Below are 17,953 nucleotides of genomic sequence, written 5' to 3' on the forward strand. Positions count from 1 at the left end.
CGCACACTTTCAAAATAAAGGCAGCAAGCTTGTCTTATATAGAAAAGAGACTGTCATGTTGCTGTTATTATTCCTGCGTCAGGCACGGGCCCTATAGATGATGCAGATGCTTCCTCGGATAGTGCTTTCGGTGCCTGGTGAATGCTCTTCAGCAAGGGCTAAACTAATTTCACAAGAACAGGTTTGGTTTGGCTTGTGGGGTTTAACGTCCCAAAGCGACTCAGGCTATGAGAGACGCCGTAGTGGAGGACTCCGGAAATCTCGACCACCTGGGGTTCTTAAACGTGCACTGACATCGCACAGCACACGGGCGCCTTGCTTTTCGCCGCCATCCAAAGGCGGCCGCCGAGGCCGGGATTCGATCCCGCGTCCTTCTGAACAGTAGTCGAGCGCCGTAACCACTGCGCCACCCCGGCGGGGTGATTTCACAAGAACAAACAAAAAGTGATTCGCCTTTTGCTAGTTCATGCTGAGTAAATATTGCTACCAGAAAAGGTGCGACTGGTTAAATACTAGTCTCACAGTAAGCGCTTTGAGAGTAAGGCAAAACAGTTACGTAGTGACACATGCTAGCCTTGCATACTTAGTAGCGTCTGCTCTCAAATCAGGACGCAGGGGGAACCTCTCTATAAAAACACTTTCTCCAAGTTTTCATCACCGTGCACAACATGGTTGATTGTTTTTCAATAATGCAGTCGTCGATGTAGACGGCGCAGAAGAGAAGCAACAACTGTGCCTCACTATACTCGGGGACACTTATTCTTGGCAATGGGCGCAAAGGTAGGGAGGCGAGGCCTTTAAACGCGTCGCTCCGCCATGTAGTTCGACCGCGCGGCTTTCGGCCTGCATAGACGTTGCAGATCATTTCTTTCGTTTGCTTCGACAGCCAGCCTCTCTTGAACTTGACTCCAATCTTGTCTGGTGAAAACGCTTCAAGTCATTGCGGAGTGAACGAACCAGAACCGGAACGACCCGAACCAACATCTCCTAGACAGCTTCTAGGAGGTGCTGCCCGAACAGGCGGCAGTCGCCATCTTGTCTGCAAGGTCGGGGCGTCTCTAAAACGCGCGTCAGACATCACAGAAGAAAACTTGGTGGAACCAAGACTAGTGTTTTAGGCATAGCAGCTTCGTTTCAGAAAATCAGTTCTGTTATAAAAAATATACTGTAAATAACTAGCGCTATGATTTTAATTTGTTTTTGCAGAAACTACTCATGTAACTAAGGAATAACTATATTCAGCTGCGTAGGAAGATGGTGCGTTTTGGCTCTGTAGCTTTGGCTTCATTGCCAAGAAAAAGTGTCCCCGAGTATAACTCACGAGTTGTTGTGGCAGCGTGTTTCACAGACTGACGCGCCGCCACGCGGCGAAAAGTGTCCCTGCCTCCGTGATGATCGGCTGTAGCGGCGGCGAGCGGCTTTCAGCGTTCTGTTCTCCAGTTATGTGCGGTGCTTGTGAAGCATTTTCCAATTGATTTACTAGCCAGATTTTTATCAGAGTTACTTTGTGAGTGGGAGGAACCTTGATGATGACAAAAAAGAAGTATTTTGCTTCATAGGGAGACAATCTATCGAGCGAATCGTTAACGAGGCGTCGACTTTGGTTAAGTGCGAAGTTTAACGAGTGGTGAGCGTTTGTATTAACCTCACAGCGTCATGCCTCTTTCTTTTCTATTTTTGAAGATAAATTATGCAACTTTAACGTTCAAGATGAAAGAGTGTGAATTATATAACTGAAAACGTGGTTGTTTTAACACAGCGTATGTATAAGCAAACTTTGCTTTGAAATATATGTTCTACTGAAAATAAACGATCCACTGCTTTTTTTTTTGTTATAAGTCTTAGAAGTCACTGCCCAGTGTGTAGATATATTATTTGGTAAGGAACATCTCACTTTCATGCACCGCAACAGTTTTATAAAAGCTTTGTTCGGACAAAATTATGTCTCGCACTTTTATTGCGAGGTTCTATCTCGACGAGATGATGAGTGCACACGTTCACCTTTCTTTCCCAAATATTATTTGAAGTGGTCAGCAATTATAAACAAAGCCGATTACTCGGGAATCGAACATCCACGGGGTTCGCGGCGCCAACAGCGTACACCTGCAAATTCTTAATTAGTTTAATCGTCGGCGAAAACAGCACGCGGGTGCGTTTAAACGTTATATACTGCCTTATCTAATGTGTTACATCAGCTTGCGTTGATACAGTTGGTAGCTGTAAACGATAAAGTTTGTTTTGAAGGAAAATTGATTTCCGAGGTTGACCTTTGACCGTAGTCAATGCCGTGGATTCGGGCCTGAGTTTCGTTGTAGTAACCGCATTACAAGCTGTGGATAGAACCTTGTATGCCAAAGGTGCGGTGAACCTCACAGTAGAAAGGGGGGCTTCGAATTTCGATCATCAGTTGACGTTCACTAGCATCGCACACTGCGCCTAAATGTTCGCCGCTATTGCCCCCTCTTAATTGCGTGGTCGACATGGCTGAAAAAAAAATCCCGCTTTCCCATTCTGAGCCGCAGAACATTTATAATAACAGATTAGCCAGAAGATAATTGCAATAATCATTAAATAAAACATCAAGGTTGGAGCAAGGTATTTCTACTGCTCGACTGCCATTACTCAGCTACGCTGCAATATTTTGTATACCTGGCTTTTACTCTAAATTTACTTCCTTCAAGCACTTTCGGTTTCGCCGAGGTGCGGGCCACACTGGTATTGTCAGCGCCTTCATGCATACGGCAAATATAAAAAATAAACGCAGAAGCATTCCATATCAGCCCGAAAACTTTTCAAAAATGGATGCGTGGGAGCTGTGAGGCAGCCGAAATCATCCATTTGCCCACCATATTGCACGTCTGGTAGCACCCTCTATAGGCCGTGAAACACAAACAGTCAATAGTTTTAACTGCAAGTCCCTAAGCATAGAAAACGGCCCTCTACAGCAAGCAAATTCGATAAGCGCAGCAAAATCCGGCGATTTAGTAGCACCGAAGACATGCAGCAAACAACCAAAAAATTCCTTCTTCACAATACCGAAAGCCGTCTGTTTTCCTGCTTTGTTCCGACCGCCTCTGAATCTATGCATATGTGAGGAATCAGCCGGTGCAACTAAACCAAAAGTACGTGTGAATCAAATTTTAAACTTTATTCAACTACTTATGCGTTCGTTTACTAAGATTATTAAATTATTGGTTTAGGTTTATAGGGTTTAACGTCCCAAAGCAACTCAGGCTATGAGGGACGCCGGTGTGTAGGGCTCCGGAAATTTCGACCACCTGGGGTTCTTTAACGTGCACTTACATCGCACAGCACACAGGCGCCTTGCTTTTCGCCTCCATCGAAAAGCGCCCGCCGTGGCCGGGATTCGATCCCGCATTCTTGGGCACAGTAGTTGAGCGCCCTAACCACGGCACCACCACGGCGGGGCGCTATTAAATTATCGGTGACGTTATTTACTTATTAAATAGTTAGCCAACTAAGCGTGCAAGTAATTACCTTGGCGTAAGCAAAAAGATCCTGCCGTCCTTGGAACCTTTTATAGAACTCAGGCATCCTCCAAGGAGCAATGGTCTGGAAGAAAAGAAGAAAATTTGCCATGTATATAACAAAAGTTACGGGGGAATTGCTCATATTAATGAAAGGACCTTTTGCAGAGCCTATATGTGAGCCAGTCATTTTGCATTTATGATAGAGAGAATAGCCCCTGAGACGACAGACAGCGCTCATCCCATGTTGGTTTACGTTTTTCTTTTTTTTTTGTCGGCCGTAATGCTAAAGACAAAATTAGTGGACGAAAACCAAATAACCTGGTTTAGTTCTGAGGTGGAGAAAGCGGCGACTTTGAAATCACGGGTCACATGCCGAAAACATGAGAAACGTCCTTCATCGGCTGCCTGGCGCACCTCAAGCGCTTTAGTGACAATCTTTGACACTATACTTGGTCTCACAAGGTATCTGCAGCAAAGGCATAGGAGCCCTTGCAATTGTGCTCCTAAGTGCACCTCGCCCCTGCGCAGTAAAATAGAGAATTGCGCTCCTACTGTAACCTCCGCCAATTAAGGGGGGGGGGGGGGGGGGGGGGGCGAGAGGCGCGTAGGAGCACAATTGCTTATTGTAGTGCGCGTGATCCTGATTGGACCGGGGTGCCTCTGCCTTTCGCAGTGCTGCAGATATCTTGTGAAACGAAGTATAAACTTCTGTAGGATTTAGTATATACACGTTGGTTCATCATTCACAATTTTCAGCCCCAAAAGTAGCCTCTCGCTGAATATAATCGCTAATTTAGCGAAGAAAAACCGTGTCATGGTACTGCACGATACTATGGACAATGTGTGTTTTCTGGCTCGTCAGAGCAAAAGGCTCCTTAAGGTAAACCGGATCTGTTCAAAACAGTGCTAATGCGCACGAAAAACTGCACTGATTGTTCCCGCATTTTCTTTTTCATGCAATATATTTTTGAAGTGCTCAGGAATTCTACCTGAGGCCACCTTGTCATGGCATTATTACGTTGACACTGTAAGATAAGGCCTATAGTTACTCAGGCGCATCAAACAAATTTATGAGCGAACTTACAAAAACAAAATGCGGAATATCGTAATGCACCAAAAATATGCAGCAGATATGCCTCGTGCATTATATGTTTTTATAAAAAACATATAATCAGGCATCAGGATACCTGATGCCATCTTAAAAACAACCTCGCCTGAAAAAGTAAAACGCGACGATAAAATAATATGGCGTGAAAATTTAAAGCCGTGTACAAGGTGTTCAAAATTGATTTTTTTTTTCGATTTTTGGAAAACAAAACGATAAGTAATGCGGGAAAAGTGTTTTCGCACGCATTATGCATCAGTGGAGCACTATGTGCAAGGAAAATTTTCGCCTACAGTCATAAAAACGAGTGCATTAATTTAATGAACGTTTTAGTCACCATAGTTGACGTGAGAGTTTATATCGCGAGCTTAGAGGCAGTCGCATATTTTGGCCATTCCATACGACGGAATTCTCGTAGCATGACTGTGTTGAGACCCCCGAAATACTTGCTCACTCCGCATAGTTACGTTACGTAAGCACCATAATGACGGGAGGCGAAAAACTGTCCTGTGCCAGCTGCTTTTATCTCGCACATACCATTAGCAAACAGTCGTCAGTTACCACAGTGTGGTGAAAGGCCACATGCTTTAACCAATCCGTACAAAAAGGTGTCCGTGTGGCGTATGAGTGGCGTGTCCGAATCGGGAACCAAGGGTCTTGGTGGGTTCGATTCCTCCCATTTAAGAGGGGAATCCCGAGCTGGCACCTCCTGCCGTCTCAGCCACGTCACGTGGTCTCGTGGCGTCGCACAACCCGCGCACAAACCAATTCCCGGCCATGCCACCTGCTGATTACCACCTGCCAGAGGCATGCCCATTATTTTTCGCTTACAACGTCGACTATGCCGGTTTTTCTGGATAACGGAGGCCTTTAAGGCTATGTCGTGAAAATTAAAGGAAACCCATAAACAATTCTTCTCTACTCTGTTGTCAAGTCAAACAAGCCCGAACACTCTATGAGCTTAGAAGAACGGCTGTCAACTTCTCAACTGGTGTTTCCTATACTGGCCATATAATAATAATAATAATAATAATAATAATAATAATAATAATAATAATAATAATAATAATAATAATAATAATAATAACCAATCTTTATTTAATTTGCGCAGGAATAACCATGTGGTCTTCGTGCTGCAGCACAAAAAAAATGCACACAAAAGTTTTACACACACAGAACACGAAAGAAGTAACAAATATCACACGAAATGAAACTAAGACGAAATGAGTCACGGAGAGCAAGAAATCAATGAATAGCATGTCTTGTATACACGGTGAGAGAATTGTAGAGCACATCACGAAAGAAAGAAAAAAAACAATAGTAAAAAAAAAGCAAATAAATGTCATTGACTATAGTAATAAAGAAGTATACATAATGCCGCGAAACCTTCAAAACTGTATTTGTTGTTTTTTAACAGCCGCCGGCATGCGCGCTTATCACTGTAATCCTGGCACGCGTATCAATTCTGTATCCCGTGTTTGTTCATGCTCGTTGTCGCGATACGACGCGTTATCATTTTCGTTGTCGCGAACGATGCGCCGAGATCTGTCTTGAAGATTCCGATCACTTGCGTATGCTTCTACAATGTTGCAGGTTGTGCTACTAGCAGTTTGCGGCGTTATCTAGATTACTCTGGGCAGCCTTTAAACTGAGCTTTGACGAGTGTGAGGGGCATTCTTTGTTCGACGATCGACGAGCACGTTTGTTGCTATCGCCGCCGCCGAGTTGCTTAGTTCTTTTGCGGGCGCAAGTCAGCCCAATAAAGAGTTAATTTCAGTAACATCCAGCCTGTGTCTTCTTTTGGTGTCTACGGCCTTGTCACCACTACATGACAATAAAATAAACAACCGCTCGAGGCGCAACAAGTGTTTGGTATCTAAAACACAGGCTAGAAACAGAAGGAAATACAATAAAGAAATAGAGTTGAACGCGGGACAGTAAGATTCGAATATAAAGTTTAAAGTTAAAATATAAATAAGAAATGGATAGAAAGCAGTTTAAGATACAGACAGCATTGAACAGGAGAAAGAGCCATAAGTGAAGTGAATACAATAATTAGGCTAGAAAGTGGAAGTTGTATGTGATGAAGTTCTGTTTAAAATACAACGCTACGAACATCTAATATAAATGAACAGAGCGAGTTTTGGAAGATATCAAGGTGAGGACAAAAAAAGTGAAACAACCACTGCATTCTGTCCAGAGGGGAATGGGAATGAAGAGACGGAGAAACTTGAAATGGTCTGAATTTCCTAATGCTATTTCGCGGAACGTGCAGTAGGATGTACTCTAAGAGCTGAGGGCGCATTATGTGGACATGAAGGAGTTTGTACAGAAAAGTGATATCAACTCTGATACGACGGCAGTGAAGAGAGGGAAGACTCAATTGGGCGCTCCTGGTGGAGCGAGAGGAGGAAGTTGTGCAAGGAAAGTGATATCTAAATATTCGTAAAAATTTTTTGCTGTACTCTGTCAACGTTGTCCAAGCTCGATTTGCAAGTACCATTCCAAACAACCGACACGTACTCCAAGAGCGGCAGATACAGATACAGATTTAAGAACGGAAGTGGAGTACGGAACTTTCTCGAAAGTCTGCAAACAAATCCGAGTGTGCGCATAGCCCGCTGAGCAATGCGTTTAGTATGAGAGGAGAGGCTGAGGGTGCGGTCAAAAAGTACACCAAGGTCATTAATTTCATCAACCCTGTCCAACAGCACAGAATTCCCAGAATAATGGTAGAGAAAGCTGTGCGTTTTACGAGTAAATAAGACAACCCTAGTTTTGGAAGAATTGAGGATAAGTCGATTCCTCGCACATCAATCAGAAAAGGCAGATATGTCCGATTGCAACAACAAGCAATCTTGGAAAGAATGTATGACCTTGAATATTTTTATACCATCGGCATAAATAAGAAACGAGGAGTTCTTGATCGCGGAGGAAACGTCATTAATGAAAACGGAGAAGAGAAGCGGGCCTAATACAGAACCTTGAGGAACTCCACTCGTTGCAGGGTAAACGAAGGAGGTCTGTCCATTGACACTGACAAAGCAGGAGCGATCAAGGAGATAGTTGCGTAGGAGGGCTACGAGTGAGACTTCGACGCCAGAGACTAGAAGCTTTTCAAGAAGTAGTGAGTGAGTAACAACGTCGAAAGCTTTGCTCATCTCACAGTACACAGTGTCAACCTGACCCCTCTGAAGAACTGCTGCAGAGGCATATGTCATAAACGTGATTAGGTAGGTAGAAGTAGAGCGACCCGATATGAAGCCATGTTGATTCGGTATTATAATATGTTTGAGATGGAAGGAAAGTACGTTGTGCAAAGCTAATTCGAAAAGCTTAGAGGTTGCACATAAAAGAGAAATCGGACGATAATTAGAAACATCTGATTTGTTTCCTGACAAAGACAGGAAACACGCGTGCCATTTTCCACACGCGAGGAAAGGCAGCATTTTTTAAACAGTTATTAAATATGGCAGTCAATAGTGGTACAAAAATACAACTGAATGCTTTTATTATGGCGGCTGGAATTCCATCAGGTCCAGGAAACAAAGATGGTCTCAGACGCTTAAAACTCCCAGTTATCAACTCCTCGTCAAAGAGAATAGAATTAGAAGGTGCACCAGATGGGAGGCATACGGAATCGCAATGTGCAGGTTTGTATATGGAGGAAAAATGTTTGGCAAAACTGTCGGCAACATCCTAAATTTCCGACCCCTGAGAGTCAACTAAGCTGATACTCGAATCTGATTTAATGGAACGCTTGCGAACGTATGGCCAGAACTGACTAGGAAGATTTGAGCCACTTCTCTCTAAAGACTCAAGGTACGAGTCGTGGTCCCGCTTGTATAAGCGTTTGCAAAGAGAACGTAAGCGGCGAAACTCATCAGCCCAATTGTTAAACCCGAGGCGTTTTGCTTTACGATGGGCCCGTTCCCTAAGTTTTAACGCCGTTGTCAGTTCCCTTGAAAACCAGGAAGGAAACTTCCTACGCGTAGGAGTGTGCAGAGGTATGTACCGACGCATACCATCAAGAACTATTTCAGTGAAGCGACTGACTTGTCCGTCGGAATCACTAATGTCATTTAAAAGGGACCAGTCAATGGAAGAGAAGAAATTGAAAAGACCGACATAATCACCACATGCAGACGCAAAACGGGGCGAATCCCTCGCCCGATCTGAATTAGTAGAAGGTGGGGCAGAGACAACAGTAGTAACTAGAAGTGGAGGGTGAAATTTGTCACAGCGAGTCAGCGGTATGTCTGCACTCGAGACCCGAACACTGTCAAAGTTCGATAGACAGACTTCGATGACTAGAATACTAGCCATTGATAAAATTCAGGTTTCTAGCCCTCTGTGGTGAAAAAGGTATAATTACTAGAGACTGTACAGCTCCCCTCACCTCACACATAGCTATAAGTCTGGACTAAATGTCACTCTCTAAACATTTCGGTGGCCGGCATAAGCATTTATTTAAAATCAAAGCTGTTCATGGGTTGTAACTGCACCCATTCTGTCCCGCGGTACTTGGAATCGTCAGCAAATGCCAACCTGCTTGTGTGTTCTTTCTTTCTTCTGTCCGTGTTCACAATTTCAGTGACAGGGGTCATCAGCTCAGTTTCCTCTGTTGCGGCCACACAAGCCTGATTTGACTGTGCAAGAGATATATTTTCTAGGTGCTAGTTCCTTACGTGAGTTTTAGCCCTGGAGAACATACATGGCAAAATTACTTTTGAAAAAGAATTAAATTACATTACTAATTACTTTGCTGTAAATCCCAGAAAAGTAATTAAATTACATTGCTCATTACTGCTCCCAAAAAAGTAATGAAATTGCATTACAATTACTTCTACTGAGTAATTAAATTACTTTTAAATTACTTTCTAGTTTCCATCCATGCAAAAACTAAGCAAAGCTAGTAAGCAAAACAACATCTTCTCCAGACGCGAAGCACCCACATTCTTTCATCTTCCCGCCAAATTCCATCCCAGAGAGCTATCCTTCTCTCTCTCCTACAGTACGTGCGATTACAAAAACAAGACTACCGCAAAAAAACAAAAACATGGTCGAACGGTCCTGAAATGACCGGCGAACCCAGCGTCTTGCTGGCCCAGAGCTGTCTCCGCCATTTGAAGGGCTTGAGAAGCTAGGTTATTTATTGCTTCCGCAGTCCCAAGAATCGATGTCGGCACATTTGTGCTCACTGCTCAGTAATGCTCAAGCCACGGTGCCTCGCGTCATGGAGCCTTCCGCCTATCTCCCCCAACCTCAATCCTCCTTCGCCCCGTGGTGTTGAGTGTTACCAGGCACCCCTATGCCCTAGCCGACGCAACAGGGAGTGGCGCTACGCCGCGCTCCATACTAGTTTTCCGCTCCAGCCTTCTTGCACCATCTCTCCAGCATTCCCTTGACGCCTTCTATCCTGCTGCTTGGAGAATGGTTAAGGTCTCAGACGCACTGTTCTGTACAACTCTTTCCCCCTTTGCCGATCCGTTACGCTGGCTTCACTTGCCGCACGCCGTTCCTGCTTTCGCGGCACTCTACTTCGTCGTCTATTGAAGGAGTAGTGGCGCATTTTAGTAAAAGTAATTTCGAAAGGAATTAATTACTTTTGCTGCGAAATTACTACCAAAAAGTAATTCATTACATTACTAAATTACCAACACGAAAAAGGAATTCATTACATTACAAATTAACGCGAAAAGTAATTAAATTACACTAATTTCATTACTGTAATTCAATTACTGCCATGTATGCTGGAGAACTTGAAATATATGTGACAAATATATGGTTTTGAAAACTAAAGAGGGAGACGAAAACAGGGTAGACTCAGAAATCTCGTAAACTCTAAACAGCGCATGCGAAGAAGTTGGGTTCCGATGAACGCAAACAATACCGGTAATATGGCCGTGAATGTGTGCGGATTAGTACCATCTCAGTTGCGCAAAATTCAGCGAAGGACGCGTGCCCCGACTCCGTGGCACGGCTAGGGGTATTCCGAGTCGACGATCCCCATTGAGGAAACTCTGGGGAATCTACGCAATGCGAACCTGCACGGACGGCCGCAGCGCGCTGCAGGCGAGCTCGAAGCGTATCTGGTCGTTGCCCTTGCCCGTGGCGCCGTGCGATACGAAGGCAGCTCCTTCCCGCGTGGCCGCCTCGGCCAGTGCACGGCCAATGCAGGGCCTGGCCAGCGCCGTGCCCAGGAGGTAGCGTTCCTCATAGACGGCTCCCGCACGCAAAGCGGGAAACACGAACTCCTCCACGAACTCGCGCCTCAGGTCCTCCACCAGCACCTACGGTAGAGAGGGAGCGTGCGCTTTCAGTGATGCCTGCCTGCCTGCCTGCCAGGCTGGCTGGCTGGCTGTCTGTCTGTCTGTCTGTCTGTCTGTCTGTCTGTCTGTCTGTCTGTCTGTCTGTCTGTCTATCTATCAATCTATCAATCTATCAATCTATCAATCTATCAATCTATCAATCTATCAATCTATCTATCTATCTATCTATCTATCTATCTATCTATCTATCTATCTATCTATCTATCTATCTATCTATCTATCTATCTATCTATCTATCTATCTATCTATCTATCTATCTATCTATCTATCTATCTATCTATCTATCTATCTATCTATCTATCTATCTATCTATCTATCTATCTATCTATCTATCTATCTATCTATCTATCTATCTATCTATCTATCTATCTATCTATCTATCTATCTATAACAACAGGTTCCTGCTTGAGAAGTTCAAGTTTTATGGAAGAAGAAGCAGTGGCCAAGACGCAAATTTCTCGGGCATTGTCTGATGAGAGCTATATTTCGTTATTCTGAGCACAATTCGCACTCAGGCACCGCGTTGTGCGCTCTTTGTAAGGTTGTTTTGGAACGCGTAAAACTGTCACCTTCTTAGCTCCGATGCGCTTCGCCTTCTTCTCAGCAGCAGCGAAGTCCTCCTCTTGCCCAACGTTTGCCTGTGTTAACCGAAAGAAGAATCCCCGGTTATTGTAAATTTCACTCGATGGTCGCAGGTGTCACAGCAATGTATTGGCGGCGCAGTAAAGCAGCAAAAACAAAAATAAAATACTTTACAGCTGATCGGACACAACCAAGCGTTTTCAACAAAAGAGCCCTCAACGTGGAAGTGGCAGTAAGTCGCTTCAACTTTGCACCAAAAAGATACGCAATGTGCACATTATAAACACCAGAAGGCGTTACATTTTGAATTTCAACCTTTTTCTGAATAAAGGCTCCTTGCTAATGGACGAACAACTCCTATGCCACAAAAATTCAGCCAATATAATTTCGGTGAGAAATGCACGGATGTTGTTTTCCTTGGCGTTGTTTTAAGTAGCACTTTGGGGACTTTCTGTGCCGGTGAAAGCTTCAAGTCCTGAAACCTTGGCCTCCATGGGAGGATGCGAACCTTATCGGCACACTGCTGCCCTCGAGAAGCACTTACTGACTGTCGAAACAGCGGCAGTGGCCAAGCACACGTTCAATTGTTTTCTCGCACCTGAAGTGCCGACAAACTGAAGAGCTGGGCGTCACTATCAGATAAGACAAGCGTTCGTAAAGATCTCTCCCAAACGTAAGCGACAAGACATTGTTGTTTCGCAGTGGCCGATGCCGAATGTTGACAAGGGTCGCAGGAAGAGTCAGGGAGGCAAAAGTGGCGGCAGACTGTGCTTCCCGGAGCCATCCATGAAAAATCGGTGCATAGTCGGCTCTTCACGGAGGAATACAGAGTTAGTCGCCCTCACGAGTCGATACTGAACTACCTCTGCCATCTTCAGGAATGCGATCCTTGCTGAAGCTTCAATCATCAAAACCTTTGTCTCTTATTCAAATAAGCCCCACTTTTGAAAAACGGAGAGATCAATGCGCTACCAGCCGAACTGAACTGCCACTCTCTCGCACTGTGCCCTAGCTGCCTCCATCTATTCGCATTGGATCCAAAACACCTCTGTCGCACTTCCCTCATCAGGAGCATTAAGCGGCCCCTGATTTATATAATGGGCTTCTACTAAGGTCCCCAAACCGCTCTTTCTCTGCAGCCTGATCAACCTTGAAAGCGAAACCGAAGAGAAAGCCCACTTGCTAGTGAACATAATTCGCATTTGGCCGAACCACACTTAATCAATACTCGTTTTTTAATGTGCACGGAAAATCAAGGTTATTCCTGTCAAAATAGAAGCCTGGGCGAGTTGGTATGTATACATTCTAAAACAGCGCAAAAGAACAGGGACGAGAGAACGAAGCGCTCGTGTTGTACGTTTCGTTCTCTCGTCCCTGTTCTTTTGCGCTGTTTTAGAATGTTATTCCTGTCTCTTCGAAAAGATTGTCGAGGGCTGGCTTTTTTGGACCGTCAGCCACTAACGACCACTAAATACACAGCAGGTCTTGCAGCGAAGCTCACCATTAATTTTTACAATTGTGCTTTTTGAGGTGTAATCATGGAATTTTCGGCATTATATACCAGTGGTGGCCGACATGAAAAATAGGTGCACTATGTTAATTAGGAAGCATTATGAACTAATTTGCTACCAGTAGCATTCTAACAACGCCTGGTTGTAATCATATTTGTTTCTGGCCGTTAGCAATATAAATTCAGTCCAAATTTCAAGAAAGAGATTCTCAGAGCTGTGGCCCAGCAAATGTTGGTCTTCTCGAGCGCATTTCGAAAACTTCTTGGCTGTACAGCGCGCCCAGCGATGCCAACGCGTACAGCCTTCGTCAAAAGAATACAGCCCAAGAGATTTGCTTCTCGTCCCTCATCCCCAGCGATCATAATCTCTAGAAAACAGAAGGGCCTCGCATCCTGAATCCCCCCAAACTTGAGACTGCCAGATGTGCTAGGAATCCCCGCTAAATAACTTACAACCAAAACGATTGTGCTGTCAAAAGTATCTTTGACGGGGGCCCCAATATCTTTCCTTCCATGCGAGGAATTCTTGAATGGTGCATTGTTGTAGATGTTTTTGGCAGAACTATGTAAGAGTGTGTGACGATTCCTCAAAGCAGTGTCCCATGGGTTTCCCGTTACTTGAACGTCTTCCCTACAACACCTGAACTATGTGAACAAACTTCAGCGCAAAATAGCCCGAAGGCGAAATAGCCCCCTCTTTTTTCGCCTTCGAGCTATTTCATTTGCGCTGAACTTTTTTCACATCGTTATGGACCAACTAGCCAAACAAAAAGTTTTACCCGACCCGGTCTGCGTGAGGGAGAAGCGGGAAGGGAAAGAGCGGAATAAACGCTTTCCCCGCGTACAGCGAGGTGGGCCAGTCTGTCTCCTGCTAGCGATGCGTGCGGTCTGCTTTCTGGACGCCTCTACCGGTGTCTTGAGGCTGCTCTTACAACGCCTATAATAGAGTGAGATCAGAAAATTGTACCCGGGAAGTAGCGGACCGCGTCTTTTGGAGAGATGTCAGGCAATTCGTTATGTACAGGTAGGTATACAGGTACTACAGGCATACAGGTATACATGCCGGCATTCTGACACATTTTCTTTTCTTTTTCCAAATAGCAAGAACGGTGGGCTGGTGGCTCGTGCTTTGTTGTTAAATAATCTCGTTATAACTGGATAGCAGGTGTATTTTGGTACGGATCGCGCTTCAAAAATATGCGCGCAAACTGATTGATGAAAAGCTCTAGTCTGAGTTATGTACTTCTTCATTGGTGTACGGAGGTTTTGCTGAACCATAGCCAAAGGAGAAGCGTAGAACAGATGGACAACTGTGGGAAAGACATGTCCTGTCGGATCTCCAGTGTTTCGGTGGAAGCTCTCTGAGCATGATCAGAAATTTTGAGATAGTCGTTGTTGTTGTTTTTTTTTTTTTTTTTGGGGGGGGGGGGAGATATTTATGTAAGGAAAAAATGGAAGTGCTTTTTTTATGAAATGCCTAAATATATATATTCGTGTTTTACGGGGAGCACGCACTTTCATTGAAGTGCAGAATGGGGCCGATTTGCAAGCCTGTCTTAAACGGGAAAAAAGCAACTATTTTTTTTTTCCTTCTGTGTACGGCGAAATTTTAAATGTATTTCTGCTCACCGAAATGGCTTGTTTGAATACAGGGAGTTGTTTATTTCCCTTGCATGTTGATAGAACGCGCATGCAATTTGAATGTCAGCGACTTAGACTGAGTACGTTATGGACTTTGGAATTATTTTGGCCAGTACTGAGTCGATTCTTTTTTTTTTTTACGACGAACAGTTCACAGCTCAAAATACATCGTTGAGATATGAGGTGAAAAAAATTTCTTCGAAAGAGCACACGGTACCAACCTGACCAGCTGTCGCGTTGTGTTGACGGGTTGATCGAAAAAAGAGAGGACAAATCGGGTGCCACAGCCTCTTTTAACCCAATCGTTGTGAAAGCAACCAAATGTTCTTGAATTATTGGAGAACAGCGAACACCTATGCTGAATAGATTTAGAAGCGCAGCAGAAGCCCAGAGGTTGGAGCATCCGCCTCGCATGCGGGAGGTGCAGGGCTCGATTCCCAGTGTTCCCACCGATGATACTATCGGCACAAGCTTTTCCCCTGGCCTGATGCTCGGCTTTGAAGAAGGTGAAATGCTCGGAAAAATTGTCTTCTTTAACCTTGTGAAAAAAATACCTTGCGTCGTGGACGTACCGTTGCACCATAAAAATCCATCATACTGAATCGATTTCGGTGGGCTTCTCGATATACAATGTCGAGTACAGGCACGATTACGGGCCACAAAAGTAAAAATGGATAGCTTGCATTAAAAAAAAAAATCTTACCTGTACACGGAGGGTTACGAGTTTTGAAAATTATTGTTTTTCCAAAACATAAATACATTTTCAATAAAAAAAAAAGGAAGCAAGCTTTACGCGTGCCCGTTAAGCAACTGCAGAGGGCATGGAAATAACGCGTTCCTTTTCGTATTGCCCGTACAACTCCGCAGTAGATGGTCCACTGGTACCTAAAAAGGCGCGAATAAACACGACACCGCGCACGAACCTGATCAGAGCGTTTTAATGCTCGATTTAAAATGCTTGATTCGGTTCTACATTCTTATTTTTTGCATAAATGCTAGCGCATTCCATTTCGCAAGGACGGCGCAGCTATCCCCACAGCTGCGCTCGACATTGCCCATCGTTGGCTAATCAGGCATTTTTTTTTTATTTCAGCCACAGCGCGTGACGCACACATTCATGCATGTGGAAGAGGGGGAAAGAGCAATATGCGTGCGCTACTGCAAAGGAGACCCACCATGAAGGCGACCACCTCGTACCCCTGTTCGATGAGCCAAGCCAGGATGCACGAAGTGTCCAGGCCGCCGCTGTAGGCGAGCACCACCGTCGGCTTCGACATCGTGCAATGCACCTTCCTGACCTGTGCGTTCGCAATGATCCACCGCTTGGAAAGGAAACCATAGAGAAAGAGATTGGTAAAGAGCGGTCACTCGGCGAAAACTGGCCCCAGGAAATGACGCGCGACTTTTTGCGCTGCCGCCGATTGATGGATGGCGGCACCAACATGCGCATGCGCGGACGCGCGCGCGACGGCACTCGCTGCAGCGGTAGCCCGCCGGAGCAGACGACAAGAAGTTGTCGAAGGGTGCGGTTGGGTGATTGTGCCTCGCCGCGCTTGTACGGCACAGACCTCTCGTGGGCTGCTGCGCGGAACGACAGCGGTTTGAAACGACGGCAAGGTGAGCAACGTTTTTTGCTTAACTACGCTGCATTTCAAGAAGTTTATGCTGACCATGCCGGCCGGTGCCAATAAGTTTCGCAGCTCTTGAACAGGCGCGCCGGCTGTTCAGGCGCAGTTCGTTACGCCGTAACTCTGCCGGTTCCCAACCACGCCGAGGTGTAATATGTTGTGCTCCCGGGAAACAGCGTCATTTCGAACAGTTTAGCTCGTCACGCTTGACAAAATGGCATGTGAAGGCACCAAGGCACGCCGTTGCGCTAAAATGGCGTGTTCGCCGGCCGGTGCGGCCATGCTGACGCAGTTTACCGAACGGCTAGTTTTGCTAAGTGTCGCGTTTAGCAGAGCAACCGTAAAGTGAGAAATGTTTCATTCTTGACTTTCTTGTCAAACTACGCAGTATTTCAGGCAGTTTAGCTCAGTACGGCGGCGACTGCGCTTCACAAAGTCGCACGTGAAGGGCAGCCAACAGGCATGACAAGGCGCTCGCCAAAATGGCTCGCCGGCCGCGACGACATGTGACATGGCGTGAGGTTTTGCGAACGGCTAGTTTTGCGTGCTGTAGCGTTTTACAGGGCAACCGCAAGGTGACAAATGTTTCATTCTTGTAAAACTGCGAGGCATTTCGGGCAGTTTAGCTCAGCGCGGTGGTCTGCGCTTCACAAAGTCGCGTATGCAAGGCAAGCCAACATGGCGTGCTCGCCGGCCGCGGTGAGGCCAGGCCGCGGTTTTGCGTGGTGTCGCGTTACTTTTAACGAGACAACGTTAAAGTGAAAAATGTTTTATTATGCGGCAAGCTTCATTGCTTCAGCTATTCAGTGCTCTTGAGGAATATTGTTAGTTTAGTGGCTGTCATTTCACGCTCTGTAGAAATGCATTTTCAGATAGGTTTGGTTAGCCTGCATTTCCTGACCTCTACGTTGCAAGAGTAGCTTTTGTATCAATTTTACGAATGACAGCTTTTCTGTTCTGGACCATTACCCACCCACATGCACAGATGTGTGCGCGGTGCAGTGGCCTTACATTTCATTGCAACCTTCTGCATCATGTTCATTCCTTTTCCAACAGCACTGCATGGACCCACGGACTGCAGCCGAAGCACGGCAGATGTGACGAGTGAATGGTGTAGCCTTCCCTCAAGCGTCGGTACTCCTCTCTGTCCTGGAAAATACAAGTTACCCTTGCTAAGGTGGCCGCGACTGGGGCTGTGTAGTTAATGTATACTGCCTGTTTTGTTACATCTCATTTTCAATAATTCGGAAATCAGTTATGCTATTTTTTGTCTCTGCCTAAGTGCTGTTTCTCACCTTGTGTATTTTTATTTTTCTGTATTGTGCACATCGCCTAATGTGTGTCAAGTATTGTCAATGCATCCGTCTCCATCTGTTGCATCTCTTGTGTTTTATATGCAGCAAAATAAATTAATTTCACAAAGCACTTGGCGTCTTTTCTGCAATACTGTTTTGCAAAGGCTGTGGCGCAGCTGCGTTGATGGCCAGTTTAGAGAACTGGGAAGCTATTTTTCCTGTTAAGAATGCTGAATATAAATAGAAACACTAGCAGACCATTTAAAACCAAAATAATGCGCCAAAAGGGCAGGGAAGGGCGCAGCGCGTGGCTAGCATTCAAATCGCGCGCCTTTCAGCAAGACCGGAAGTAGTTGCCGCCGGCCGCTT

At 45.3% G+C, this 17,953-nt stretch overlaps 1 protein-coding gene and 1 long non-coding RNA gene across 2 annotated transcripts in view; one reads left to right on the plus strand and one right to left on the minus strand.

Moving 5' to 3' along the window:
- The window catches only part of Ass (argininosuccinate synthase), a 46,052-nt gene extending 30,012 nt beyond the window's left edge, over positions 1–16,040 (minus strand). The window contains exons 1-4 of the mRNA XM_084586708.1: positions 15,837–16,040; positions 11,498–11,566; positions 10,644–10,889; positions 3,499–3,573 (exon numbers count right to left, since the gene is read on the minus strand). Of these exons, the coding sequence (XP_084442834.1) occupies positions 3,499–3,573; positions 10,644–10,889; positions 11,498–11,566; positions 15,837–15,938 (492 nt within the window). The 5' untranslated portion in view covers positions 15,939–16,040. The remainder of the gene's footprint in view (positions 1–3,498; positions 3,574–10,643; positions 10,890–11,497; positions 11,567–15,836) is intronic.
- An 82-nt stretch (positions 16,041–16,122) lies between these two features.
- LOC146204944 (uncharacterized) lies at positions 16,123–17,712 on the plus strand. Its single transcript, XR_014703077.1, has 2 exons — positions 16,123–16,278; positions 17,346–17,712. It is a non-coding gene; the product is annotated as an uncharacterized LOC146204944 (long non-coding RNA).
- Positions 17,713–17,953: the final 241 nt, after the last annotated feature.

Source organism: Amblyomma maculatum, chromosome 1 (genome assembly GCF_055883805.1).
Source record: "Amblyomma maculatum isolate TAMU_Amacu chromosome 1, ASM5588380v1, whole genome shotgun sequence".
NCBI classification, from domain to species: Eukaryota; Metazoa; Arthropoda; class Arachnida; order Ixodida; family Ixodidae; genus Amblyomma; species Amblyomma maculatum.